Below are 26,391 nucleotides of genomic sequence, written 5' to 3'. Positions count from 1 at the left end.
TAATTGTTTTAGATATTAAAAACTCATTCATTAAAAAATGATTCCAAAATATGTGAGGCCCAACAATCCCAGTTTGCCATCTTTGACTTAATTTAAAAAACATCAATCTTAATCCACTTTATAAGTATTACGATGTCTAGTGTCTATCTCCATTTGTCTCCTATTAAAAATAAATAAATATCTACAAGGAACTAGGGTGTCAGTACTGGAGCGAATAAAAATCCCTCTGCCCCATACTGTCTTCCCAAGAAAAGAGTTATCTGTCTTTCCAAGAAAAGGGTTATTCTGTTTTTTTTCTTTCTTTCTATCTTTTCATATGTTTCTGGCAGTCGATTAGATCTCTATAGTATAATTCCTCAACATGGATTTTGTTTTTTTGGGTAAAACATGGATTTTGTTATGGCATATGACATAAAGCATAGCAGCACAAATTGGTGTAGTTTCACCCACAAGAGAAGAATGGAAGTAGAGAAAGCACATCTTCATGGTGAATAAGAAAAACTACAAGATAAAAAAGAATAAAAAATTAATAGAGACTGAGTGCTGGATATCCCGTTTATCAAATAGAATCTGAATAAGAAAATCTTTCAGTTGGCCACCACACATGCTTAGGGCGTGAGAGTTAGATTGAAGGCTTTGGTTCTCATGATATACTATAAATTCTTTTGGTAGAAAAATGAAGCTTGAAGAAGTTTAATGTAAAGAATGATAATGGGTTGTATGTCTAGTGAGGCTCACTTGTGTAAACATAAAAGTGTTCTGGCATGTCATCTGGAAATTAATAACCACCACCACCACCATATGAGCCAATTATGCATTCCTTCAATCAAATCTGCTCTTCTGGTGCGCTCTATTCTTCTCTATCATAACAGTTTTAGATGTTCTTGTTAACTTCTAGTGATGGTGAATATTCATTGTTACAATATTTTGTTGGGTTGTGGGTTTAACTAATACTGTAGAGACGGATCGATCTACATTGAGGCCAGGGTCATGGCCCCCCATTTTCTAAAAATTTTAATTAGTGTCTTTAATTTTTTTAGTTTTTTCTCTTTTCACATGTGAAATATCACTATTTGGCCCGCTCCCCTCAATATTGTGAATCATTTTTAAAGGTAAACTAATGGTATAAATGTCATTCTTAATTAAAAACTAACTTCTCAGTCCTTATTTATTTCCCCCTCTTCTTTCTCATCTTTTTTTCCTATTTATTCTCTTCTCTCTCATCTTTTTTTTCTTATTTATTCTCTTCTGTTTCTATAAATGTGGGTTAAAAAAGTTCTAGAAAAAAAAAATCTTATTAAGTATTCAAAATGTCATTCCTAATTAGAAACTAACTTTTCAATTTCTATTTATTCTCCTCTCTCTTCTCTCTCATCTTGCGTGGATTAAGGAAATTTTTGAAAAAAAAAACTTATTATGCATTCAAAATGTCATTCCTAATAAGAAACTAACTCCTCAATCTCTATTTATTCTCTCTTCTTTTCTTCTTATTTATTCTCTTCCCTTTCTACAAGCATGGGTTAATGAAAATTTAAAAAAAAATATCTCCACAATTATATTTATTGTCTTTCAAAAGAGTTGAAATGATTTGTTTGTACTCTCTTGTTCTTCTTTCTCATAGTGAATTACAATCTATGTTCAACAATGGATGTAGTCTACGGATAAACCACACAAATCTAATCTATAATGTGTGTCCTTTTAGATTGTTTTTCATACACAAACATTCAGTTTAGTTAAGGTTAAAGATTTAATAGTGGTGGCATAATAATAATTTATTTACAAAAAAAATCAAACTCTTGAAATTTACTTTCGCTAACTTAATAGTAATTAATTTGATATCCATAACTCTGTTATCAGATATTGCCAAGCAACTTACTTTGTAGGGAGCATACAAGTCTAGGATATTGCCAAGCAACTTACTTTGAAGGGAGCATACAAGTCTAGGATATTGCCAAACAACTTACTTCTTAGCAAGGTTCAACATTTCGTTGATAATGTCAGCGACTTTTGGCAGAGTGTCGATGAAAATTCGACCCCTGGTTTTGGAGGGGTATTTAGAGTCATTTTGGCTTAAATTTTAATGTGCAACTTAATTTGAAGCCAATGAATATACTGGGAGCATTATTTTGGCATAAAACATCACTTAATCTAAAATACCTGATTGGCACATGCCCTGCTATATGTAGGCAAAATTGGAAGTCTAGAAAACTCAGATAAACTAATGTAAACATGCAAAGAGAACACAAGTACAAAACTAGTGAAGAGAAGTACTAAAATCTACAATTCATTATACAATTATGTTGAGTATGGCTTATGCTTCACATTCTATTGGGAAGAACACGGGGATCCCACTCCTCGGTGAGTGGGTGGTGGCCGAGAAAGCCGCTCAGGAGGGTGTGTGGGGGTAGCACCCCGAAGTCTTTAGAGGTTTCTACGTCACTTTGACAAAAATCTAAAAAAAAATTGGTGAAAAATTGAACAAAATTCAGCTAATACAATGAATCGCTGAAAAATCGATTTTTCACGATATATCTTTGATTTTTCTGCGATTTTTTGAAAAGTTGATGTCGCTCATCGTTGTGTCGCCTACCATCGACACGATGATATATCGCTGGCACCTTGTACCTTGCTTCTTAGGGAGCATACAAGTCTAGGTTCTCTATCTTTGTAGATAGAGGATTGTTGTCCTATTTTTGTTTGCTATCATTTGATAGAGGATCTAACTTTCAGCATTAAACCATTGATAAGATAGACTAAAGTTGAACCCCAACTTCTGAATATTTAGTGAAAGAATGTGAGTCTGAATCTTCCACTTACTGGGAAAAAAATTAATTTCAATTCACAGATCTATTTTTTTAAGAAATTAAAAAAAATAAAATTGTAACCTCATTAACCAGCATCTTCAAGCATCCATTTTTGCTAATGGACAATATAAGAGAAACATATTGGTATATACTTACAGGTGGAGAATCCCAGAATCTCACTTTTAATAAAAAAAACAAGATAAGGTTATTAATTCCATCATCTTTATCCATTAATATAAGACAGAGACTAGAAGGATGCATAGCATTTAGTCATTTAGTGAGCTACCAGTGATTTGGATTTTCTTCCTTATACCAAATTCCAAACTTCAACTAGAAGGGAAAAAAACTCCATCTTTCCAAGTCCGATCCAATATATTATTCGGTGCATCCTAATGGTGAATTACTAAATTGGATCAAAATCAAGACAAATTAATAGGTTTTAGTATACATATTATACACATTACACATGCCCATAGGGGACATATTTGTATATATAAGACATAGGATATGAAGATGGCAGGCGTGCAGTTGTTTACTTTGTCTCAATTGGTAACACCAGGGGTGATGGTTTAGTGGTTCTAAATTTACTCTCATACGATTCATGTTCAAGGTTCAAATTCCCTCTACTCTTCTGTTTCTCAGCGCAGTTGTGTATTCTTTGACCTGAGTATGGGATCGCTATCAACTTCTGTGGACTGTACTAAGCCTCCGTGGTACTACGCTAATAGAGCCAATGCTTGCGCTGGTAGTTCACAGGGCTAATGCTTGCACAGGTCAAATTCGAAAGTCCGTATATTGCGTAGCAAGGATGCAAGATCACCACTGTTGCATCCCGTATTTTGATTTATCCTCTCCTCCCCCAACCCCCCCCCCCCCAAAAAAAAAAAAAAAAAAAAAAAACTTGTAAGTTGGTATTTCTTCTCTTCTCTTTATTTTATTTTATTTTGATAAAGTTTCCTTTTTCTTTTTCTTAACGAAAAGGAAAAAACTTGTATGTTAAAGTTGGTATTTCTTTTCTTTGTCTTTTTTATTTTGATAAAGTTCTCTTTTTCTTTTTCTTAACCCAAAGAAAAGTGTTAAACAAAACTAATGAATGCTGATTGACAATTGATTCAGGTGATTAGATGTCATTGGAGAGGATATAATCACTTGACAAGTGATTTAAAATTTTAGTAATGATTAAATTGTAGAGATTTTTGAGAATGCAATGCTATTTGGTTGTGTAATTAGCATGGTGGTGTTTTGTAATCATTTTAGTTGTAATAGTCTAGGAGTTAAGTCTGGTTTTAACTTAGAAACCATGCATTCAGAGATTCTCTTAGGCGTCAAGAATAATCTTTTTGGTTTTAGGTGAAATCAAGATTTTAAAAATGAAAACAAGAAGATTATAATACAATTTCTCACTGGAGACAATTTAAAAGTCATCAGTAGCCAAAGTGTAGCAGTCATTTATATTGACTATGGAACTGAATAAGATTCCAAGACAAATCTCTCCTCTTTGTCTTCTTATTACCTTTCTGGTCCTCCTTTCCCACTCTCTTTCATAGATCTCCTTCTCTTCTTAATAAATTCATTTGGCTCCTTTCTTTCAACCACATCTTTTCCACCGCTTCGGCTTAGCATTCTATCCTAATCTCCTTCCACTTTGTCCTTTGGTTCAAGGTTTGCATTTTTCGATACTCCTTTATTATTTGGAGAGTCCTTTTCCACTGTCTCGCCATCCTCTCTTTCCTTTGTAGCCGTTATATCCTTATTAACCTTCTTTTCACCTTTTGTGGACACCAGAGATGCCCCCAAATCTCTTCTTCTCTCACCCTCTTCTATAAGCCAAGCCTTGCCTCTATATGGGGTCATTGCAAACGTCCTCTTTCCCTCGATAAGAATGCCATTGGCTCTTGGATATATATACCTTTGAATTGTAGTTCAGTGTTACTATTTCTAACATTTGGTTTGAGCGTAATTTCTACATATGCTTCGTCAAATCTTGCTTTAATGATCAACTTCGAAAGGCCATATGTAGTGATACCAGCTATAGAATCTCCACTTCACTCTTGTTAATATCCAAGAAGTAAATTCATTGTTGTTACCTAAGGGCTTGATATTTCTATTTTGATACCATACCTCTCACAGCCCTAAGCTGCAACAAGCCTATAATTAATTTCTCCCCCCACCCCTTCCCTTTCAGTGTGGATCATCTCTTCTGACGGAAAACACAGAATGCTTCCTTGATGGTTTCACAGCCACAAAAAAGTCTACAAGTAAAAATAATAAAATATTTTTAAAAAATAAATTTCATCACCTAACCCTGTGGGCTCCCATGTAATTTGTGGTTAACAACAGCTCTTACTTGTTTCAAATATTACTCATTCATTAAAAAATGACTCCAAGATATGTAAGGCCCACCAATCCCAGTTCACCATCTTTGACTTAATTTCACAAACATCAGTCTTAATCCACTTTATTAATATTACATTGTCCAGTATCTATCTTTATTTGTCTCCTTCTTTTAAAAATAATTATCTACAAGGAACTAGGTCACTCTGGCCCCACACTGTCTTCCCAAGAAAAGGGTTATTCTATTTCTTGTCTATCTCTTCATAGGTTTTCTATTTTTAAGATTTTATAGGCAGTCGATTAGATCTCTATAGTATAATTCCTCAACATGAATTTTTTTTTTTTTGGGTAAAACATGGATTTTGTTATGACATATGACATAAAACATAGCAGCACAAATTGGTGCAGTTTCACCCACAAGAGAAGAATGGAAGTAGAGAAGCCACATCTTCATGGTGCAAACCTTTAAGGGTTTTTGAATTTAAAGGGATGGAAAATGTTTTCTTTTTTAAGTGCCAAGCCAAGAGCAAGAGGAAGAAAGAAAAAATATTTAGAAGATAAAAAGGACAAAGGAAAAGGTTTTTGCTTATAATTGTGTATTTATATTATTGAATTCTCAACCATTAAATATTATGATTGTATATGATAATTTATATCTCATTTGATGGTAGAAAATATAATCATGCCTCATACAAGACCGTATATAATATATTTTATCAAGATAAAATAATAATAAAATATTTTTCTCAGAGATAACAAAAAATGTTGGGGACCATTTTTTGTCAAGATGGGTATTTTTGAGAACGATGGCACGGTCGAGAATAAAAGTTGGTTTGGGGTCCTTCTCGGCCCCTCTTTTATTTTTATTTTTTATGGGGAGCATCAAACTTCATTCTCGACAACGAGAAAATAAAAAACTGACTCATAAAGTTCAAAAACCTACGGTGAGAAAGTAGACCAACTAGTCCTTGTCAAGGACATGACCTTCTTAGAAAAGGAGTCAGCAACGCTGTTAATCCCCCAAGTGAATATGAAAAATTACAAGACAAAAAAACAGAGACTAAGTGAATATGAATATCTTTCAGTGGACCACCTCACATGTTTAGGGCGAAAGTGTAAGATTGAAGGCTTTGGTTCTCATGATATCCTATCAATTCTTTTGGTTGGAAAATGAAGCTTGAAGAAGTTTAATGTAAAGAATGTTAATGGGTTGTATGTCTAGTGAGGCTCACTTGTGTAAACATAAAAGTGTCTGGCATGTCATCTGGAAATTAATGACCACCACCACCACCCATTTGAGCCAACTATGCATTCCTTCAATCAAATCTGCTGCTCTGGTGCTCTCCATTCTTCTCTATCAAGATAATTTAGATGTTCTTGGTGTCATGCAGTGATGGTGAATATCCATTTTGCTTCCACAAGCAGTGTTCAATAATGATCTGAAATTCTCAAATGATGAGAGTTCAGGAACACAGCTTGACTACCACTTTTCTTTTGATGGGCCTTCATGTTGCAATTCTGTTCCTCTCGTTATGTATCCCAAATTCAATCAAGTAAGGTTGGGTTGTTTCAAGGCCCAGTTAGTTAATTGTGAGATGGGCCGAGGCTGGGTGAACATGCCAATGAAGGCTGCATAGGAAAATTGTCACCCTAAACTGTTGAGTATGGTTCATGCTTCACATTGTGTTATCGAAAGATAGGAGGGTTTCGCTCTTTAGTGAGCAAGCAAGGGTTCGGGGAAGCCACCCCGGCGGAGGTGTGGAGGTAGCGTCTTCGGAGCCTATAGTGGATCCACGTTTCTTTGAGCCTTAGAGTTTCTTTATAGTTGGGCCCATGAATAGCTATGACTTTATCTTGTAACAAAATTTATGTAATAGTTGTTTTGAGAAGAATATAGTGAAAAACCTAATATTGGACGTAGTCTCACATTGAGGTGAACCAGGGTAAAATTTGTGTATTTTTCTTTCTTGTTTTCTATTCAATTGTGTATGATTGATTGTTCTAATCCTAACATAAACTCTACTTGTGGAATTCTTTGACACTAAATTGTTCAGGAACATATACCTTAGACTTGATGCCAAACTCAATACCTGGAGGGACTATGAAATTGCTTCAATGATGTGCAATTAATGTGCAGTATTGTGCAGTCTACGGTCCAGGATCGAAATTTGTGATCAAGACAAAATCTCGATCACTTTTTTCACATAAGTGATTTTTATAAATTGTATGGTAATTGCGCAACATTCAAGTAGAGCTTTGAGTTGGCATAACAAACAATGAAGATCGTTCCCACGCATATGGTCCTCGCCAACAAGTAGAGCATTACTGCAATAATGTCCTCTTTCCTTTAGGGTTCGAACACGCTGATCCTTCAATAGTGAACTCGCTGATGAAGACAACAAATGGCTTGTGAATCTCATAACAAATTAGACCTGAAAAGATAAGATTTGATATTCTATTCTATTATGTAAAAATGGCTTCAGAACTTGAGATAAAAACAATGAAATCGTTCCCAATATCAAACAAGTAGAGAATTAACTGGAATAATATATATATTTTTTTTTATATATATCTGTGAGACCTACTGATATATGTGTTCAGGATATATAGGGGATCACCCGACGGGGATATTATATATATATATATATATTTTTTATATCCGTATTCCTCCACCCTATCTATACATGTGGTTTGGTTTGTTTGTGGGGAAAAGTGAAGGGAAAGAATGAGAATTTCAAACTTGGGAGGTAAAAAGACGTTACGTTTGCAATGACGTCTTCTGTTGTCAGTTTTCTAACTTTCCAAATATCTCTGAAACTCCGTGTATTATATGATGATCCTCATCTTACGTTAACATGCGAAATTTCAACGAATTTTGTTTTGTCGAAAAGGAAATATTCGCTCAAAATTTGGGGGTAGCCGTGTAGGTGTAGCATATTAATTAATGCACTGAAGTACTATTTTGGCTTAAAATATTATTTAAATAGAAGTTTTTGATTGGCATATGTTCGGTTTTATGGTAATTTTTTGGACAAGTGCAACTTTTGATCCGAAAGAAATTACTGGACTTATAACATATCAACATTAAAGGTTTTAGAAAGTTTTGTAGCATTTTTATTGGGCTTTATCCAATATCAATTATTTTTACTGTTAAATTCTAAAGTGTAGTGGATTTTGAGTCAAATTTAATTTCTAGTTAGATTTGAATTTCTAATTTTTACTCATTTAGTTTTCTTAATATTTTTAGTTATATATACGATCATTGTTATCCTATATAGAGGTTCTTACTTTTCAATAATAATAACTTTTAGTTTATGAGAGTTCATAGAATTTTGTATCAATAATGTATCAATGAGGAAAATTAAAGCAAAATAGAACAAGAATGCAAGAAATTGGAGAAATTATATAAAAAGCAAAAAAAATTGAGTAAAAATTTGCTCAAAAATATCACAAGAAAGCATATGAAATTCACAAGAATCGCCAAAACATCACAAGATCAACGATTACCTAGAAAATGGTTTCTAACTTTCTATTATGAGGATTGGACAGACTGAATTGGATCCACTAAATCAGTTGATTTGGCTCGTGATTGGCACAAACTAATTTACTTGACAGATCTGATTCCTCCCCAATTCCCAGTTTTTGAAACCCTGCTTCCAATTTCAAGCATTCAACAACAATGGGAATCTTTTTTCTTTCTTTTTTCGTGGTAATCAACAACAATGGAATGGGAACTCAAAAATCCACAAATTGCAGGCAGTACCCATTTGACAAATGAATGCAGGTCCAAGCAAAAAGTCACACTAGGCCACCTGAAACACGTTGGGGTTGAATATCTGATTCAAACTTGGCTCTGATTCAAACTTGGACATCTTCACTGGGACCCAAGTTTCAACCTCATCATTCCATGGATACAAAACCTGCGATGATATTCATCCAAATTGTGCACAAACAACAATGGCAGCCGCGGACTCTCGCCACAGCTTTCTTTTAAACCGATGGTGTCTTGTTTCTCCACCTACGTGGGAAAAGCATTTAAAGCTTTTTCTTGGAGCTATCATTCCTTTTGTGTGTCCTGTAGCTTCGTCTTTCAGATAATTCAGTTATGGGTTTTCAATCAAAATCCACACCCACACAAAATATTATAAACGGAGATATTATTGAAGTCAAAACTACATATACAACAACAGGATGTGGGTGCTCCATCTGAGGAACGCATAAAGAGGAAGACGAGAGTGAAGACTTATGAACTATCTGCATCAATCAAAAGACTCCTATAAAGAAAGAAGAAATACAGATAACCAAGTGGGTGAAAGGGGCTCACATCAATTCTACAAATACAGATAACTAAGTGGGTGAAAGGGGTTCTCATCATTCTACAAATACAGATAACTAAGTGGGTGAAGGTGAAAGGGGGGTTTACATCTACAGGGCTCAAACTATTACTCCTTCAGTGCCAGGCAGAAGCTGAAATCAAGTGTCTATACTTCCAACCCAACAGCATAGCTCCATCCTTCTCCTCCAGGATATAATGCTCCGAGTAACACCCCAATAGACTACGTATCACAGAGTTGACATAAGAGCTCAGCGGAAACGTTCGAAACCCAGCCATCATCATTCTAGATCTCCACTTTCCCAGCAGCTCATGCCTTTCCACTCTATCCTTCCCCTCGCAGGCTATGACATTCACTAGATCCCTCGCCAAGCAGTGCATCTCCACATTGATCCGCTGTTTATTGTCTCTGGGCATAGCAACGTCGATAGACTCGAACATTGCTAAGTAGAAATCCAACGTCTCCTTGAACCTCGCCAGGAAGGGTGTTGTGTTCGTGTTTGACTCCTGCTCAACAAGGGTGAACACTTTCGGCGAAAGTGACCTTAACATCCTCAGCAGTCCATCTCTTGGATTGTTAACATCGACACTCTCATCTGGTGTGTGGTGGAGTTGCAGAGTGAAGTTTATAGCCAGGGCCTCACCAGGCCTCACATCAAACATCTCCCTTTTGACATCCGGTGCAAACACTGGCAGAGCATGGAACTCGACAGGAATATTGAACTTTGCAGACATTGTAGCAAGCCTCTTTTCAACGAACTCTAAACCACCCCCACGCGCATACTGGGAGACTGGATCATCAATCCCGGTGATTCGAACATGTGGAGGACCACCAGGCCTTGCTGCTAGTGCTTGTATCAGGGTTAACCACTGGGTACCCTGTGCAATCTGAAAATCTATTATGTGCACCCGATCCTCGTTTCTGAATGCTTCAGCAATTGCTCCATTGGCTGCCATGTAACCAAACTTGAGGTATGGGCAGATTTCATACAGAATGTGCATATAAGAGAGCAAGTCTTTGCTTTCTGGTTGTGGTTCTCTACACTTCAGGGCGCGGTATATGCTAGGCCCTGAAGCAACCTTTCTTGCAATCAGCCCTTCAATCATATAAGCACCTAGACGCTGGATCGGTTCTCCACTAACAGAAACAGCATTGCTAGCCTCTTGAACCAACTTCTCAAAGTCAGCTAACCTGTTTTCAGAAAGGGACCTTGCACACTCGATCAGCAGTTGTCTCAGATCACTCCCTCTGATCTCCTGAGATGCTCCATGAACTCCATTGGTAGACTCCCGATTACTGAAAACAACAGACTGTAGGGGTTGAATGACATTTGGCTCTAGGCGAGGTTCCTCGCTCTGAGGCCTTGATATTTGAGGTGAAATTTGAGGCTGTCTAGTTCCCTCAGCAGTAGCATTTGATGTTATTGCTTCATCTTCATCACCGTCACCCATTAATGCAGTCTCCAGTTCCAGCAGAGCGTCTTTTATGCTCTGACCACAACTGGCATCCTGTGAGCGTACACTCCTCCCACTAGAACAGGGTTCAAGATTTTCTCGAGGACTCACCGGTGAGCGATTAACCCAGTGAAAAGAACTGTTGGCTTCAATTGAAGAATTACTTGAAGGACCGACTCCTGAGTGATTCTCAGTGGAGCTATACTGCTCCTGACTATTGCTTAGTGAAGTAAAGGTATCACAGTCAAAGTGGCTGGCAAGAGGAGAGATAGGTGAGCTCTTTGAATTAAATTTCAAAGGTCCACCAGCCCACTCAGAAATTGGAGAGGAATTGATGTGAGAAAACCCGTACGAAACGTCCCTGCTCGTGCTACCATAATGTTGGTGTGAATCCATGATATGAGGCTTGCATCTGTTGATAGCTTCTGGTGATTGCTACCAGCACATTGAAGGTTTAGATTTGGATCTCACAAGTCCTATGGTCGTGAAGAATTTGGACCAGCTTTCCGATCTGATCAGGCTAACCCTCCTCCAAGTCTCAACTGCAATTAAATTCAAGAGTTCATAAGATGAGGCAATACTCAAAAAAGTTTGGAATGAAACAGGAATGAAGCTTCTAGGAATTATTTATTTCGGCATAACAACTCAACCATCATCCAGTTTGCAATAAAAAGTGCATCGAAATCTGACACTCAAAAGGATACCAACTCAATGAGGAAGAGTATAGCCGTGTGAAGATTAATGTGCCGCTCCATAGCAACAGTCACAAACACAAAATAAATATAGAGCCTCAGCTGGGGCTTCCCTGACTCTATATTACATATATTAACTAGAGAATTAAATTAGGTTGACTACATGCTAAACACACAAAGAGGGGAAACTGTTATTCTGAAAATAAGTATTTTCTTTCATCACTAACAATGAACTCCAGAATCAAATATATTTATTCAGGAGGAAACTTATTCTCTGCTGCACAAGTAAGAAACTTAACACCCATAACGATGAAGATTCATACTTGGCACGATGAAGAATTATTCTGTGATGACATGAAAATAGAGAATTCTTCAAACATTTCTTGATTGTACTAAAACCTTAAAATTGAGCCAAACATAAAAAAAAAGGCTTCAACAAGTTCCCAAAAAGAACAAAAAGAGTAAGAATTTAGTTTTCAATATTTTACAGGCATTAGACCATGGAGCTTAACTTAAAAGCAAACATCAAAATCAGGCGTTAGAGATAACAACTGCAACAACTACCAGAGATGGATGCAACAGTCATAAGGGCAACAACCACCAGAGATGGATGTAACAGCCAAAAAAAGCCACAGATTCCAGTTTACCGGAACCTAGAAAAGGAAAATTTTACAATTTTTTGTGCTTCCTTAGATGTTGAAAACCCTAGCTCAACCTCCATAGGCCACAGGCGACACCGTGAGACTCATAAACCGAATAGAACCGCCATAACAGCGGTCATATGACTATAAAACAACTATAAGACAACTATAAGAAACGAATCCCATCTACCAAAAACAGTATCTACAAACGAGAAACCCATCTAGCAAACACAACGAAATTCAACTCAAACAAAAGAACCCTCAAAGAGAAATGGCATGGATTAAATACAATACAGTTTAATTAAAAGAAAGACTAGGGTTTTTGACTCAGAGAAAGAACGAAATCCTCACCTTCGTTAAGGTTCCTCTCCACTGGTTCTCTTCCTAGTTCGTGGTTCCGAGGTTGTGAGTTTCGCTTAAAAACTGAAACAGGCAAGTAAGTAGATATTGCAGAGAACATGGAATCCGAGTCACATTAGTTTATAATATTTATAAACAAAGGAAAAGTCAAGGAAATGAGGGTTCGGAAACTAACGGTAACGGAAAACGTCAGCCTCGTGAAGGACCTGTTGACTCATTGTCCGCGTGTTTTGACGAACAAACGTCACGGGAAGTTCACGTTTGAACCTGCCGACCACACGGTAAACGAAATTACATGGGTGTTGCATAATTAATGTGCAACAAATGCATTTTAATCTCGACCGTTCGTTTTTGAAAGGTGTATTTTATTTATGTTATAGTACTGCCCATAACAACAATCCAATTCTCCTGCGTACTTTAGTATTACTAGTTTATATATGCTAAATTATACGACGATGCGCATTCGATGCGTGGGGATGTGGGAAGGTAACGAGAAAGTGACCCTAACGTGACCACAGAGCTTGATCAGGTGGCGTAATTAAGAAGTTTGTCTTTGGGGGCCCTTGTTAGCCACGTGGCACGCGTGAGAGATTACACGCTGTCAGGCAATAAGCCTGGAAAACGTCAAACGTGGCGCTCATGCAGATGCCAGATGGGGAATCAGCATATGATATGCCACGTAAGAGATTACGTGAGCATTCATTCATGCACAGTTTACTACTGTAGGGGATTTACGAAGCCGCTTTTAACGAGCTTCTCAGCCATGCACGAGAAAGTTGACAAAGTTGACTACGCAGGCACGTGTATCATTTGCAGCCGTTGCAAAAAACCAGCTGAGAAGGGTTTTCCACAAGGTCAGATTTGCCACCACGTGATACTGGTGGGAATGGATCCAAACCATCCATTGATGGGTTAGGAAATCCTACCCTCGACAACGTGGATCCAGATCGTCTCGTGCACCTCTGCTCCCACTCTAGATAGCATTGCCAACTCACGACAAAGTGCAGGGCAATTGGATTGACATCTTGCCTGAGCGGAGAATCTTCTTTTTCTCTCTGTTAGATGTAGGCAATTTTATCAAGTCATATTAAATCCCTTAAGTGTGCTTTGCTAGTGTTTTTCTATATGGTTGTACATTTGTTCTAAATGATTTTGGTATCTTTTTATCACACATTCAAATATAGTTGGCGCATGTTTCAACACTGAGAAAGTTGATCTTCCTTTCTAAATGTACGATAGAAAGAAATAAAAATACTACGACTACAATATGAGTAAAGCCATAGAAAAAAAGTGTACTTAATATATCAAAGGTAAATAATTTACTTATATTTTTTGTAAGGGTAACAATGTCATTATTTTTACTCAATGAGAGCCCTGTCTAAACATGATAATATAATTCAAAGGTGAGATCTTTAATGGGTTCCACATGGGCCTATACAATGTGTGGTGAAAAAACATTAGTGCTCTCTTAATGGGGAGATGATCTAGAATCTCATTATCTATCCTTTCTCCCATTATTGAATTTTGACTCCGCCCCTGAATAGATTTCATAGGAAATGAATGTAGTAACGCATGATATACATTTTTGTAAATTTTCATGAGATCATGATCTTGAATCAAATATCGGCTATGGACATCAACTCATCAAAGAATAGTAAGAGAGATTTTTTTTTCACCAAGTGTAATGAAAGTAATTAAGACCCTAAGATGGTGACAAAACTATTTTCTAACAACTGGTTGAAATTTCTCCAATTTATAATTGATGACATAAGAAGAGTGACAAACCAGATATGATTTTTGTATGCATTTTAGGTACATATTTTTCCCTTTCCTATCCTTATGCACATTGAATGCTTTTTTGTTTTCTTCTTGAACTCATTCGAATTTGGATTAAACAAAAGCTCTCATTGAGAGTCATTGTTCCTTCACTTCCAAAACACCATGAAAGCTCTCATTGAATGTCATTGTTGCTTTTCTTCCAAAACACCATTTCATTGGATTCTTTCCTCGTCTATCTTTACATCTCTTCTTATCTAAAATATCTGCTTTTATGATGTCTTTTTGACATCATAGGATTTTTCGTCTATGTTATATTTTTCAAACAGTTTATGATTAAAGAATACTATGGATAATAAGGTGAAAAAGATGTTTTCAGAACTAGGAAATTGGGGAAAGGAATGACAAATGTATTTTCATAAATCATAATAACAATATATTTTTGAGCAAATCATCATTTCAAAATGGAGGCCTTAAAACATGACACTTTAATTTACGTTTAAAAGCACAAAAATTTCAAAATTGGATTTTCATTGAATATATTTGTCAAATTTATCATTAAAAATAATTAAATCACTTTCAAAAATATCTTTATAATAAATAGTGTCTGAAAGATTTTCATTGATAAATTGGACAAATATATCCAATGAAAATCCAATTTTGAGTTCTCTGTGCTTTTTAAACATAAAGTTGGGTTTTAGTGCTTTAAGACCTCCATTTTGAGGTGCAAGTTTAATTTGCTATATATTTTTTGAATGTTTGCATGATCTCATATATGTCTCTTTCTTGGTAGAATGAAAGAATTTTACTATCCTCACATAGAAGATAATATATATTTTATCGTATTTTATTGGTATGTTGTTCTGTGTCATTTGTTTAATTTAGAATATTGTTTCTAATAAAATAAAACAAAAATGAAAGAAGAAGAAAAGGTGAAGCTTTTGACAATGAAACTCCAAATTATTCAGCAAAACAGAAAATTATGTATAAAAAAAGATTCTATGAGGTGGTATGTACCTTGTTGCCCATTAAAGTAATATTGATCTAGAACTCTTCATCTAAAAACAATAATACATAATTAAAATATTGCCTAAGAAGGTAATTCCCAAGAACAAATGCAGATATGAAAACACATTAGGCTACTCTGTCCATTAAATATTAGAACCCTACTTTTCATTTGTTTTGAAATCCACATGGTATCCATGATTTTTTATTTATAGTGAAGAAAGAATCCCTTAATCCACCAAACTTTTTTTGGTCATCATTAAACTAGTCATGAGGATGGAAGGCTCATAGGCCTAGGATATGGGAAAAGGAAAGGAAGTGTGGAAAAATGGAAGTTAATCCAAAACCTTCTTTGTCGATCTTGTTTTCAATAAATAGTCGTTTTTATATTAATATAATTAAAAAAAACTAGTATATATTTAGAAAGAAAAACTAACGATGAAAATAAATACGCCCATTCCGATCAGCCTCAGTGATTGCACTGAGTTCGTCAGGCAAATAAGAAACCAAATATGCAATTTCGATCTCTGTATCCACATGCCCTGCTAGGAAGTCTGCAGTGGCATTAACCTCTTGCAAGTGATGTACAAATTGGTATCGTCGGAAAGAATCGCATAAGGACCAAGTCTCTTCCAGCAAATCCTGCATTTGCCATGGGATGATAAGTAATTCATTAATGAAGTTTATTGCTTGGAGCCAGTCACTACGAATTTCAACTTGGTCATAACCGCCACGTTTTGCTGCAAATAAATCTACTTGAAATAACTTTTAATTCCATCTTTAAAACACTGTTTGCCACACACCCTCTAACAAATGCAAACAACACCTGTCCATAACTATTCCGTGCTATGGTACCATAGCGCCATGCTCCCCAGTAAGGGAGCCATCACAATTGATTGTGACCCACCCCCTGGTGGTTTGGGCCAAATTAATGGACGTTCCTATGTATGATAATATATTACCATAATGTTCCACCGGCTGAAGAATTCCCGGTGGATTGGGTTATCTTCCACACAACAACATGGTGATGAGAACCTTCCACAAATATCTGAATGATTAACTAGAGAAGCAACGAGATATTTGTGCACTCATTCCAAAAGATGGCATTGTTTCGCGCCCATATTCTATAAATTGCAGCAGTGAAGCTAAATTTTAGGACCTCCTGCATCAAGGAAGTCCTCTGAAAGTGATTTTGAATCCACTGGACTTCTTCATGCCATGCGGCAAAAAAGCACGATTAAACGCATTTAAAAATAGAAGACGAATCCAAATTGTCGCCAAGATCGAAGATGACCAAAAAAGATGATCTTCACTCTCCGGTTCAACACACACACACACACACACACACACACACACACACACACACACACACACACACACACACACACACACACACACACACATATATATATACCCCTTAAATTGCCCCTTTATTGTTCATATCATCATTTAGTTTTACTACTTAACAATAAGGAGGCATTTGTAATTGATTTATTTTCAAGAATAATAAATATAATTGGTTGTAGATCCAAAGGGTCTATATGTAATTTGTCCTATGTTTCGAATCATAATATTATTGGTGTCTCATGAAAAATTGAAATGTATTGCTACATTATCAACAACTTTCTTTTTTAAAACCTACCTTAATTGTCAACAACCAATGACATGGAATTCTTTAATACTTCTAAGTTGGATTCCATTTACTTTCCTGCTAGAAGGGAAACAGTAACACCTCTGCTACCTAAGTAGCACCGAAATTTCGTCCAAATTTATTAAAGATATAAAGTCCTCATGCATCACATTTGTAGCTCTTAACTAATTTAATTGAAGCTGCTAGAGTAGATGAAGATGACTTATATTAGTCTTATTAACTAATCACATAAAATATTATAAGCATTGATTAACATTTAATTCTGGTCATCCATCATGTAATTTTGAAAGATTATAAGAATGGATAAGGAGGAGGGGACACCATTTGATGACTATTTCTTTTTATCAAGTGGTCCTCCAAAATTGACTAGGAACAAAAACATGCTAATTTTTTTTATTTAGTGTCTCAACTAATATTATTTTCTCATGACAATAGCATTGATTTAAATATCATATAAAACAAGTTAGGTTCCAACATCTCTATTTTTCTTCCTTGCTTCAACATGTAATTCATTAGATTTTCATTTAAAAGTATTAGAATTTGTCAAGTCTAAGTTGGGGTATTCATAGTTTGAATTGTTCATACACAATGACTATAAAATTTTCAATTTTCAACTGAACTCTTTTCTAGTCGTGGGAAAAGAGTGTGGACTACGCGTCGCAATTAATATAAACTTCCCAAGATTTTCAATAAATACATGCTCAAATGGAATAACATTTTTATCTATAATTTTGGAAGTATCTTTTTAGATTTTGATATATTTAAAAAGGATTACGTTTATACTAGAAAGATTTCATTCATGGTAGGAATTTTCATTTCTTTTCATCATTGCACGTGTCCAATTAAATTAAATACATGGGTTGGTAATTACCTTCTTAGGTTATTCATGGGTTGGTATTCTATTTTTAAAAATTTTCTCTTTAATCCAAGCTGGATAGTATACTATGGTAGCAGCAAAATATTTCAATATGGATTTCAGTTTATTGTTTATTTTTGAAAATCTTGAAATTTGTTAGAGGCATTTCAAAATAATTGACAAATGTTTTTTTTTCCCATTCACGTTCTCAGCCAACCCTGTCTACTTCATTCAGTTAAAGAAAGAAAAGTTAAAGAAGAGTTTGATTGATCACCTCTACCGTGCATGAAAACACAAGGTTCACAAACTCCCAAAGAAGAGGCTGGAACTTGGAAGACACTGCCATTCTTGAACGATTTTTCGGGATTTCATACATGCAATAGGAGGGCATCACCAGAGTTGTTCAATGGGATGGGGTCAAGCCCAATATACCCTTAGAAATAAAGCAGCACCAAATAAGCATGGGCACCCACATAGGGGAACAAAATACACGCCTCAAAGGCGGACTTTCAACACGCCACAAGGGCGGACACAGACACACAACACGCCTCAAGGGCGGACACAAAAGTCGTTTGGTTGTCGCAGTGGTAACATCAAAAGTGCGGAGGAGGGTCAGACCTACCATCCAGCGCTGCCGTAAAGGTGTTCAAGCTTGCCGCAGAAAAACTTGTATCCCGATTTGGAGTTTCTTGGCGGTGTGCACCAACGATCGCTACAACCAAAGAAATTATTTGTTATTTTAAAATTTTGATTGAAGAAAGGGATAAAGAAGAAAAAAAAGTGCTGCCAACCACCGGAGAGAAAGCGAGCCGTAAAAAAACAAAACCCGATAAAGTGTCCCCACAAGGGACAAAAACACGCCCAAGAGGCGGACCCGAAGGAGCAACACGCCACAGAGATCGGTGGACACAAGAGGCGAAAGAGGAGGAAAGAGATCGGAGGGCAAGCGCCGCAGAAAACGCCCGAGGAGACGGAGGCACCAACGACGCAACCAAAGTTGTCAAGGGGAGAAAGGCGGAGATCGGAGATGGAAAGACTTGGGGTGGAAGAGATCGGAAAGGCAGGAGGCGGGAGCGGAGACCGGAGACGTGAGATGACGAAGAGGCGGGAGGCAGGCGGGAGGCGGAGATCGGAGACGGAAAGACTTGGGGTGGAAGAGATCGGAAAGGCAGGAGGCGGGAGCGGAGACCGGAGATGTGAGGTGACAAAGAGGCGGGAGGCGGGAGGCGGAGAGGCGGGAGGCGGAAGAGGAGATCAGAGACGGAGAGGTGGAAAAGGATACGGAAGAGTGAAACAGGGGCAGGAGGTGGAGAGGAGATGAGAGACCAAGAGGAGATCGGAGGAGTAGAAGAGAAGCAGGGGAGATCGGAGGAATGGAAGAGAAACAGGGGAGGCGGAGAGACTACGCAGATTCAGGCGAGCCTCTCCACCTCAAGCTTTCCACGACTTGGAGATGTTGCAGAGCGACAAAACTTAGGTTATCGATATTGACCAATGTCACAGTCCCTCAAAACTATACCAAATTGGCAATGATACCTTAAATGTATCTTAAGTATGTACAATAGTATATTCCATTAACATACTCTGTTAAATCATTGTGAAATAATTTAACAATTCTACCAAAAGAAGGATTAAATAATTTTATAATTCCTAAATTACCCTTAATCTCGGATTATTTTACGATCATGCCTTGACCTCTCCCCCAGAAGCTAGGACCGCAGATTGGACTTAAGACTACTAAGCCCATATCGGTGTGTACTTGGGCTTGATTATGGGCTTTCAGTTCCCAACAAAATGTAAACCAGACTGCATTATTATTATTTTATTTTTTGAGGGAAGAGTGGAAACATGATTGGGCAATTACGTCATTGCACGTTACATGAAAATAGTTAATAAATTTGGCGTGAGGTAATTGTATTTATGAGCTCTGAAATCTGAATGGAGGAAAACATCTGAAAATTCCAGAAAAAAGAAAAAAATTTGAGTGTTGGTAAAATCCTTAAACGGGGCATTCCGAGAATTGAACTCGGGACCTCTCGCACCCAAAGCGAGAATCATACCACTAGACCAAATGCCCGGTTGATAACTTTAGGTTTCAAGAAGGTTTAGACACAGGAAATTCGCAGTTGGCCTCTTCTGTTTTCTAACTGCCAGAGGAATTATATGGATCTAGACCCTCTCTCCAAGGGAGGTTATACCCCATAGCCCCACCTTCACAGAGGGCCTGACCAAGCCTGCCCGTGGTACTTGCACATACTAAGTCGTGAAAAGGACGGGTGGGGGAAAGACGGGAGGATAGACAATTGGCTAGAGAGGATTTGCATGCAAGACTCATGTGCGGCTGAAATGTAGAAAGTCAAGGCGTTTTACCCCTTCCCTTGTTTATAAATGAGACCGTGTCCCCCCCCCTCTCTCTCTCTCTCTCTCTCTCTCTCTCTCTCTCTCTCACACACACACACAAAGACTTGAATCCATGACCTCTTCACTAAGAGGTGCTAGTCATTGCCAACTAAGAAACCCTTGCCACTGTCACGTAGTTAGTTTAACCTTTATGCACCACCTAATTAAGAAACATTGGTGGTTGCACTGATGTATCAGAGACAGAACTGTAAATAAATAGCTCTCAGAATAATACAAATCTGTAATTCATAAGAAAAGTTCAAAAGAGAGGAGACAGACCCTTACTGGGATGGCTTAGTTTGGAGAATGGGGGGTTTCCTGATCTTGGTTGCTTGCTCAAATGCATAAGCAATCTCAATCAACTTGGGCTCAGAACCCTTCAAGCCTGCAAAGAAAATACCAAAAGGCACGCCTTTGTCATACCCTGCTGGAACACTAATCCCAGGAAAACCCCCAATTGCAAGAACAACAGATATTACAGAGTCTGCTGCCACCAAAGCATCCAGTTTGTTCTTCATCATCAGCTTCTCAAACCCATCTCTTGTCAATCTCTTCATAATGAACAATGACGCATTTTCTGCCTTTCCTGTATCATTTATTTTCTCAGATTCTAAAAAGATGTCTTGGCCATAATCGGTTATCATTTCCTGCACATCAAAGAAGCAAAATCCATAACAGGAAAAACCAGAAGTAACTGACAGTCAGTGGCATTTGATCAATGCTCTTCTTGCCACATTGAAGATTTGATGGGCTTGGATAGATCCATGTAATAGGGAGGAAAACATGCTTATCTTACTCGTTAATTTTCAAACTGAAGAAAGCAATGATTATGGCTTTAAATGGAATATGTTAAGTTTTACAAATCCTCCCCACAATGATGGCTCTGTTGTCCTGGGGAGCATTGAAGCTTTGCTTCTTCGGAAGACTTCCCTTGGTCAGCAATACGACCTGTCCTCAATAGAACTGATCTGATTCTCTGAAGAATCGGGATTTCATACTTCTCATTAGAAATCCACTCTGTTTTAATGAAATCGCTGGGAAATTCTGAAATATTCAACAACTTTGAACACAATATAAAAGCACCTCTTGTTTTCATCCATGATGCTTGAATATGAGAGGATAGTGGTACCCATCTTTGTTAAATTAGAAAAACAAGCCCATGGCTCATACAAAACACTGTAGGGCTCACTTGCAACAGGACCTGTTTGTTATCTGATGATCCATGCTAGTATGACTAATCAGTAACCAAAGCCAAGAGAAGAGACCTTACCAGATCTGAGAATTTATTGTTGAAAGCTATGACTTCAGCCAAAGATCTCACTGGAGAAGCAATCAGCTCTTCTAGATAGGCATTTAAGGATGGCTTGAACTCGGCAGACATTACTCTTAGCTCTCCACTTTTGGAGTAATCTAGTATCACGTCGACATTAGCTATTCTCAAATTGTCTACCAAAGTAGCACCTCTTTGTCTTTTTGTGGTGAGCCCAAAATATCCACAACAATGAGATAATCAGTTCCAAATTTACTAGATGACGAAAAGCATAAATCCAGGACATTCAAAATAAACTGTCACCCAAAGTTGTACTATCCTACTGTATCCGCCTATAGCTATATACAGTGGTGATATTGTGGGATGGAAAATTGATGAACTTCGAGCCAAACTGAGCATGAGCCAACAGCAAATCCATGCCTGATTTGGTTCAAAGCTGAGACAATTCCAACTTAAACCCAAAAAAAATACAGAATTCAGTAATAGAAAGAGACTCCATTATTATTTGGATTGAAAAATACTAGGTGATTGAAATGTGTACTCTCACCTTAAAATGTGAAAATGATTCTCAAAAGCTTCAGCGATGACTGAGTCACTGGAGAATCTAAAGAACGGATTCCGCACTATTCCCAGTCTCTTCCCTTTGAGCCCAGTGGCATTCAAAAACTGTTTGTAGCCACCACGAGGTATGAACTTCAATGCCTCTTTGGTTGCTTCAGCATCATTTTGGTCCAAGCCCACGATTGCATCTAATACATATACTGCATCTGAAACTGTCCGGCAGATTGGCCTATCCAAAGCAGAAGTGTGGAAACTTTTCATCAGATTATGATAAATATATGAAGGATGGCTTGGTTGACATTCTACTTTTTCACTAGGATAACAAAGCAACATAAGTCCTGATACAAGGCAGATGTTGTCTTTAAAGCTCTTACTGGAGTGTCACCAATCTTTTGTAAAACATGGCCATCATTTGACAACCAGGAATAAATGCATAAACAACATAGAGAGTGAGTGAGAGGAGGTAAAGTATTAAAGCACCCCTCTCAACCAAAAAAAAAAAAAAGGGACGAAAAAGAAAAAAAGGGGGACTAAATAAACCCTAAAGCGGTGAATGACTTCAGAACATGTCCATTTCTGTATCCGATTGGGGTATAAGTTTTGACCTGTAAAAATAACAAGACACTGAACAATGGAAACACACTCAATATTTGATTCTGCACTAACACTAATTTTAAGGGGTTTTTAAATGAATTTAAGATTCTAAACACCTGTTGTTTGGTTTGGTTCTGGAAAACAATAAATTACTACAATTTCCACAAAGTTCAAGAACTATGTGACGGCACCTGAAAATGTGGTCCCAACAGGGCAGAGATTAATCACAAAATTGATACCTAAATCAAGCCCAAACTTGTCAATTGAATTGAAGGGGCCAAAACTTCCTGTAATGATTCAACTTAAATGACAACTGTGATTGAACTTTGAAATGCTTACCCAACGGTATCCTGTCTTGGAGTGATTGGGATAACCCCAGCCCGGCTTGTGAGTCCAACGGTGGGCTTGATTCCAACAACTGAATTAGCACTGGATGGACAGAGAATTGAACCATCTGTCTCTGTCCCCAATGATACTGCTACCATATTTGCTGCTACTGATATAGCAGATCCACTGCTTGAGCCACATGGCTCGGCAGACAGAAGATAGGGATTCTGCAAACATAATTCAAATGTTCTCAATTCCTAAACACAGATTGGAAAGAGGAATTTTTGGATCTTCTTTAATGATCTTTACAATTAAATATTCAAAACATGGTGGTCTTTCATTTCTCTAACAAATTTTTATACTATTTGCATCCCTGCTGTAGCATGTCAATCCACTGAATTAGTGAGTATAGCCTCTGAACTCTCTTGGTAATCACTTTTGGTAGTGCAACCTATGTGATTTGACAGCTGTTTCATCTTGGAGTTAAAGACACACTCACCCCTATAGCAGAAATTATGACATTTAAAAACCTTACAAAGAGTATCACTTTGATACAATTCAATTCTATTGTCTTCTGTTCCAATGATAAATATATTGGTGATATACCTATATTAACTATTAGAAGGGTATCTCAATGATATATAAACTGCCATACAAACAGATAAGTCTTATACTGCTGCCATAACTTTTTTTGGTCTGAATCATGACCTGACCCAAGCCAATCAGAGCTTTTGTTGAAGTTGTTCTAGCCTGTTTTAGCATTGGTTGGCAATTTTTATATATTTTACGCCCCAAAGTTGACTCAATTTTAATATAGATGGAAGATAATGTTGATAACATGTCCATCAAACATTCTTCCAAATGAATTACCAAATTGTAGGGGGGGGGACTCAAGTTCCAATAAAACTTGAATTCCCACTACGCCCTTCCCTTAAATTATCATCAAGAGGATAATATGGTTGAAAAAGGAAATCAAGTATGAGCAACCACAAAATAATGATAATAACATAAAGATAAAAGGGTCATTAATTGTGTTATTAGAAAGGAAGAAATTACTTTACTAACCATGCAATCAAAACAACCAAACCAACCATTTGGATGGTAATTACCCGTTTTTTCTAATAAAAATTAGGTCATAACATCTGCTCTTCCCATGATTCTGAATCAACAGATTTATTGAGCAAATGAATACTTTTAAGAGCTATATATATACTGTAGTTTCGTTCACAAATGAAATTAAGCATGTCCCAAACCGGGACAAGCCTCATATCACAAAGCAATTGCATTGGTAAACCCTATACAAACACACTTGATGGTATACTCCTCACTTCTCTCACTAGCTGCTCTTTTTTTTTAAATATTTGGGGGGTAGTTAAGTTCAACTAAAACTAATAAAGAAAACACCTTAAACTAAAGTCAAACTTTATCCATTTCAGATTTAATGGGTATTCTTATAAATTTAATACAGCTTTAATTTTATTTTAATCACTCCTTAGACTACTGCTTGAATGGGTATAACCTCCATTTCAGTTCCTTTTATAGCCAGACACATTTGTTCAGCTTGTTTCTTGTGATGAAGAGATTAGACCAGTAATTGATTCAGTGAAATGAAGTACTTCAGAAGGTTTTGACTCACCTTTCCTTGGCCGCCCCGAGCGCTCCAGCCGCTAGGCATACCGAAAGAACGAAAATTAGCCCACTCAGTAAGGCTAGCCTTCCCCAAAATGATTGCCCCAGATTTTCTCAGTTTGTTCACAACGCCGGCATCGCGTGGAACCACCGATCCCAGCAGCGCGTACGATCCGGCAGTGGTGTTAAGCTTGTCCTTACTTGCTATATTGTCCTTGAGAAGTACCGGAATTCCATGCAGCGCTGGTAACCCTTTCTGCAACTTCGCTTTCCGTTGTCTGTCAGCCTTATCAGCCTCATTTAGCGCATCAGGGTTTACTTCGATAACCCCTCGAAGAAGAGGGTTGAGGTTGTGAATCTGATGGAGGTAGAACTGAACTAACTTTCTTGAAGTTAATGAGTTGTTCTTGAAAGCTAATTGGAGGTCTTGAATTGTGGCTTCTTTGATGGGAAAAGCAGAGGAAGTTGAAAGAAGTAGGATAACTAGGGTTTGGGGGAGAAGAAGGAAGAAGGGAATTGAGTGGTGAGTGGAAAGCATGGTGAGTGTGCTTTGGAGTGTTCAGGTGATTTCGAGGACCTTTTTCTGGCATTTGGATTTTGGCTTATAAAGCTAGTGTGGCCGTGTGGTACGACCACTACGACGTACAGGAAGATTCGAATTTCTATGCTACCGGGTTTGAAACGAGTCCGGATCCTCGCCCCCTCGCCCCCGTCCGGGGAGCATAGACTGTTCGCCGACCGCTTCCCAACCACACAAACACGTGGGGCCCACAGGTGAAAATTTGAAAATTTTTCCCATTAAAAAAAGTGTTTTCCACCTGTGGGCCCCACATATTTGTGTGGTTGGGAAGCTGTCGATGTGCTCCCCCGATGGGATGAGGATCCGGACTCGTTTGAAACGGTGCAGATTTGAATGCCACGCTGCACCTACTGCCAACCATTAAAGTCAAGATTTCAATCTCTATCGTTCGTCTCACATGATTAAAAGTGAGACAGAGGGTCGATATCAAAATCTTGTGTTGTGCATTTAATGCGCTAGCATTGAAGTTGAACCCTTGAAAAAGTGATGGTGCACTATTTGCTTTTGAATTTAAATATTTTAATTTGAATTTTACGTGGTTTGTTCCCTCTCCATGTTACGGGTTGAGATTCTTTTATGTCACAGGTTAGAGGTCGGTGTTCGTTTCACATTTTTTTTCTCATCGTTTATTTAGAAAGTAAATCTATTTCTAATTTACGTCATCAATATTTAGAAGTATCTCATCGTTTATTTAGAAAGTAAATCTATCTCTAATTTCGTCATCAGTATTTAAAAGTAAGACATGACGAAGGAGTGTAAGAAAATCATAATATTTTTACATCAGTGAATAGAAGATTCAAACTAGTTTCTTTTATCTTGTCGTAGGATGTATATTTGAATCCCTATTTAAGATGAAGAAAAGAAAAAAACAACATAAATTTGGTTAGAACATAAAATTTGAGGCTTATGCATGTAAGGGTATCAATCGATACGGTTTCGGCATGGTACCAACTTTGAGTACCGAAAACCAAAATCGTACTATATTGTATAATATGGTACTATACGGTTTCGGTATTAAATTGGTGCGGGAAAACGGTTAAACACCGTATCTAGTGCGATGCACTTTTGGTATGAACGAACTCATACCACTTTTATTATTAGTTTATTTAGATCCTCATGAAAT

General features: G+C 37.3%; 2 protein-coding genes and 1 non-coding gene across 4 annotated transcripts; all 3 read right to left on the bottom strand.

The window, feature by feature from the left end:
• Nucleotides 1-9,152: 9,152 nt before the first annotated feature.
• Nucleotides 9,153-12,719, bottom strand: LOC149004400 (chitin-inducible gibberellin-responsive protein 1-like). Its single transcript, XM_089169112.1, has 2 exons — nucleotides 12,611-12,719; nucleotides 9,153-11,468 (listed from the first exon to the last, which is right to left on the bottom strand). The coding sequence occupies exon 2, from the start codon at nucleotides 11,320-11,322 to the stop codon at nucleotides 9,589-9,591; it is 1,734 nt and encodes a 577-aa protein (XP_089025238.1). The 5' UTR covers nucleotides 11,323-11,468; nucleotides 12,611-12,719; the 3' UTR covers nucleotides 9,153-9,588.
• A 7,193-nt stretch (nucleotides 12,720-19,912) lies between these two features.
• Nucleotides 19,913-19,984, bottom strand: TRNAP-UGG (transfer RNA proline (anticodon UGG)). Its single transcript has one exon. It is a non-coding gene; the product is annotated as a tRNA-Pro (tRNA).
• A 383-nt stretch (nucleotides 19,985-20,367) lies between these two features.
• On the bottom strand, nucleotides 20,368-25,281 carry LOC149004398 (putative amidase At4g34880). Of its 2 annotated transcripts, XM_089169468.1 has the most exons (6): nucleotides 24,696-25,281; nucleotides 23,072-23,286; nucleotides 22,125-22,367; nucleotides 21,578-21,776; nucleotides 20,787-20,954; nucleotides 20,600-20,692 (listed from the first exon to the last, which is right to left on the bottom strand). In XM_089169468.1, the coding sequence occupies exons 1-6, from the start codon at nucleotides 25,224-25,226 to the stop codon at nucleotides 20,687-20,689; spliced, it is 1,362 nt and encodes a 453-aa protein (XP_089025594.1). In that variant the 5' UTR covers nucleotides 25,227-25,281; the 3' UTR covers nucleotides 20,600-20,686. The 2 variants fall into 2 exon arrangements, with proteins under 2 accessions (XP_089025593.1, XP_089025594.1); XM_089169467.1 differs by having other exon boundaries at nucleotides 20,368-20,954.
• Between the last annotated feature and the right edge of the window lie 1,110 nt (nucleotides 25,282-26,391).

This window comes from Hakea prostrata, chromosome 9 (genome assembly GCF_041222555.1).
Source record: "Hakea prostrata isolate BN-2017 chromosome 9, UWA_Hpros_2, whole genome shotgun sequence".
Taxonomy (NCBI): domain Eukaryota; kingdom Viridiplantae; phylum Streptophyta; class Magnoliopsida; order Proteales; family Proteaceae; genus Hakea; species Hakea prostrata.
Note: the sequence above shows the minus strand (reverse complement) of the source record. Positions and strands in the feature narration are given on the sequence as shown.

Coding starts and splice junctions, on each gene's coding strand:
- LOC149004400 (XM_089169112.1), bottom strand. CDS start 11,322: ATGGATTCACACCAACATTATGGTAGCACGAGCAGGGACGTTTCGTAC.
- LOC149004398 (XM_089169467.1), bottom strand. CDS start 25,226: ATGCTTTCCACTCACCACTCAATTCCCTTCTTCCTTCTTCTCCCCCAA. Junction 21,777..22,124: donor AATCATTTTCACATTTTAAG/GTGAGAGTACAC, acceptor CACCACAAAAAG/ACAAAGAGGTGCTACTTTGG. Junction 20,955..21,577: donor ACAATAAATTCTCAGATCTG/GTAAGGTCTCTT, acceptor TTTGATGTGCAG/GAAATGATAACCGATTATGG.